General features: G+C 33.7%; 1 protein-coding gene across 1 annotated transcript; it reads left to right on the top strand.

Annotated features, from left to right (window-relative positions):
- Positions 1–7: 7 nt before the first annotated feature.
- LOC105138603 (UPF0392 protein RCOM_0530710-like) lies at positions 8–1,332 on the top strand (the record flags this gene model as incomplete). Its single annotated transcript, XM_011044729.1, is given in 1 exon segment — positions 8–1,332. A coding segment is annotated over 1 exon segment (1,221 nt), but the record flags the coding sequence as incomplete, so codon positions are not given.
- Between the last annotated feature and the right edge of the window lie 2,365 nt (positions 1,333–3,697).

The raw sequence follows: 3,697 nt of genomic DNA, 5'->3' as shown, positions 1-3,697 counted from the left end.
GGCCAAGGTGGCTTATGAGGCAGTTTTGGATTCGAGTGTTTACACTAGTAATGTGGTTGTGTTTGCTAAAGGATTGAATCTTCGGCCACATAGAGAAGCCGATGCTAGGAAATTCAAGTGCCACTTCAGTTTGACTGATTTTGATCAAGGATTATTTGTGTTCAATACTCGAGCAATTGCAGCTGCTCAAGAAGTTTTTCGGTGTTTGTTGCCTCCTAGTATTATAAACAATCTAGATAAGGCTAAGGACATAAGAGTTAGTGTTAGCCGTGTTGATTACAATGTTGAAGGTGCACATGAAGCTCCTCTGCCTTCGGTCGCCAGAGTTCAAATTATCAACTCCCATGAGCACGAGAGTAACACTGGGAAGTATGAGCTTTGTGCTTGCACCATGCTGTGGAACCAGGCCTCTTTCCTTCGGGAGTGGATTATCTATCACGCCTGGCTGGGAATCGAGCGATGGTTCATATACGACAATAATAGCGATGATGAGGTTCAAGAAGTTATTGATGAGCTTAATTTGCACAAGTACAAGATCACCAGGCATGCTTGACCATGGGTTAAGACACAAGAGGCAGGCTTTTCGCACTGTGCTTTGAGAGCAAAACATGAATGCAAGTGGCTTGGATTCTTTGATGTTGATGAGTTTTTCTACTTCCCACATGGAAGGGGACGATATAAACCTGGAACAAATTCACTGCGAACCCTCGTCATGAAATACTCAGATTCACCAAAAATTGCAGAGCTAAGAACGGTTTGCCACAGCTATGGGCCATCTGGATTGACATCACCTCCATCACAGGGTGTAACTGTAGGTTATACTTGTCGGCTTGAGGCTCCGGAGAGACACAAATCCGTTGTGCGCCCAGAGCTCCTTCATACAACTCTTCTTAATGCGGTGCATCATTTTAAACTACGGGATGGATACAAATACCTGAACGTGCGAGAGAGCAAGGTTTTAGTGAACCACTACAAATACCAGGTGTGGGATTCCTTCAAAGCCAAGTTCTTTAGAAGAGTTTCGACCTATGTCACTAACTGGCAAGAGGACAACAACAAGGGATCAAAGGATAGAGCGCCAGGTCTAGGGACAGAGGCCATTGAACCTCCCGATTGGCGGCTTCGGTTCTGTGAGGTTTGGGACACTGGCCTCAAGCATTTTGTTATGGCCAATCTTGCCGATTCGACGTCTGGGTTCCTTCCCTGGGAAAGGAGGTCCCTCGCGTAACGGATTCACATTTCGATGTGCAAATTGCAGCTAGGCACCCATGTATAACAACAGAGCAATCACACAAGCAGCATTTAGCAATTTTTTTATCCTGATTTTTTTTATACCACAGCCGAACAAATTTATATTTCTCGACAATTAGCAGATGTTAGATGTTACTATAAAAATGCAAGTTACACGGTTGGAAAGTTATCTAAAAATTGATGAGAAACTTGAGATCATATGGTCATGGAACTTATCAGATGTTCATGTAATTTATAATTAAAATTAAGTAATTTATAATTAAAATTGAGATATGATTTTGAAAAATTAAAATAAATATAATAAAAGTATAACATAATAAAAATATATTTCAAGACATTAATATTTTTGGAATGAAGTAGAAAGACATCATAAAGTTAGTTAATCTTTCATCAATTAAATTTAGTTCTTTCAAGAACTAAAAAATACAAGAATCATTCTCATATATTAAAACTAAAAAATTCAAAAGTATTATTCATCATTTACCGCTAAAATTTTAGTTACATGAGTTTAAATAGTTCTTAAAAAATTAATCATAATGGGTTTACCACTATGAATTGAACTGACTCACAAACAAAATTGGCTAAAAAATCCTAACTAAAAAGCCCATAACTTGATCCAAACAAGTCTTGAATTCTAGCTCAAAACAAAGTTTTAATAAGCTCATATACGAAAGAAAATATTAAAAATAACTAATCTGTCATTAAATATCATTAGCTTTTTTTTTTCTTCTTATGTAGCTAGGATGAATAAAAAATTCTTATAAGAAAAGAATTTTAGAACATTAATGAATCATTGCCACTCTTGAAAATTATGTTTCAGCTCATTAAAAATTCTTGTGAAACTAGAAAATTCTCAAAACAAGCTGTCACATCCTTTTAGAAAACAGATCCTCACCAAATAGAAAATTCATAAGTCAAAAGGAAATAAATAACAAAATTCATATAATATATTCTGACCTATATTGCAAGTCCTTTCTAAACTCTGTTTCACCTGAAATTTACTCTAACATAGAAAAATACTTTTAAAATCTTCTGGTAAAGTTTCAGCTCAATCCAATAGTTGGATTTAGAGTTATGCTCAATAGCATAAAACTGGATGGTAGAAAATTTTACTCCAAAATCCAAATCTAACGTTGCTTAAATTGTATCAAAAGACTGAATTGTATCATTCCATCCTTCTTCAAGAAGATTCGCCCTTGAATCTTGAATAGGATTAGTAGCTACTTTATTAGCCTTTTGTTTAAGCCTCCAAAATTCCCTTATTGTTAACATTTTTATCCAACAACATTGTATGGAAGTAGTAAGTGACAAGAATTTCAAATAAGTACATTATACTAACCACTTGCATACATATTTTTGAATGATAACAACAACGGCTCTCATTTGTCTTTCATTTTCTTGGTGTTGTACCTCCTTTTTCCCATGAAGCTTGAAGATCATAGAATAATCTTATACAACTATCAACTTCTTATTCTAAAACCGCCAAACCATGGCTTAGTTTTTCATGTCCTTGAGCTATAATCCTCCTTCATTCCCTCTCCCTTGCTAAATGCATGACATAAATACAAAAAAAATAAAAGAAGACGAAGTCACAACAAGAATAGAGTTTACAACAGAAAGAACATCGATTTAGACTCGAAATTATAAATATAACTTTTGTTTAGATTAGAATGGATCGAAAACAAACAAATGTGAAAGTGATGAAAATGACTCAAATGACAACCAAATATTTCAAATATGATAATAATATACTAGTAGAAATAAAATCAACAAAAACAAAAACAAGTTTTGAAGATAACACAAAACAAACCCATTATGGCAAGACAAAACCCAATTCTAGAACATAAAGAAAATTATATTCAAATGATCTCAAATTTAATATATAGTATTTTGATACCAAGAAAACAACAAATCTCAGTTTATAGGTCGTTCTATTATGTCTAGGTACCTAAACTCCTTGTATGATCAGTTTGCGACATAATTAAATATTTAATTAAAACCTCAAGAAATCGATATCCAAGTAAGCCCTAATTTAATATATGATGCGATATCACCCCCAATACAGAAAATATGAAGTTTTAATTGATTCTAAGGTGGTTTGCTTATGGTTTATTAAGAGTAGTGTTTTTGTGGCAGAATTGAACCTCGAATTAAAACCTCAATCAAATGATATCAAAATAAGGTCAAATTTTATATATTTTACGATATCACCCCTAATAGAAAAAATATGAAGTTGCAATTGATTTTGAGGTTATTTGCTTATAGTTCACTGACACGACCAAAAAAATTATGTCTTCTCCCAAGTGCAGAAGTGTCAAAGAAATAAATAACCCAGCAAGACCTGAGTTGAACCACAAGGAGGTTAATTATATAAATTATAAACAATAATAATACAACAACAACAACAATAATAATAGTAGTAATAGTAATAATAATAGTAATAGTA

This window comes from Populus euphratica, unplaced genomic scaffold (assembly GCF_000495115.2).
Source record: "Populus euphratica unplaced genomic scaffold, PopEup_1.0 scaffold79.1, whole genome shotgun sequence".
Lineage (NCBI taxonomy): Eukaryota > Viridiplantae > Streptophyta > Magnoliopsida > Malpighiales > Salicaceae > Populus > Populus euphratica.
Note: the sequence above shows the minus strand (reverse complement) of the source record. Positions and strands in the feature narration are given on the sequence as shown.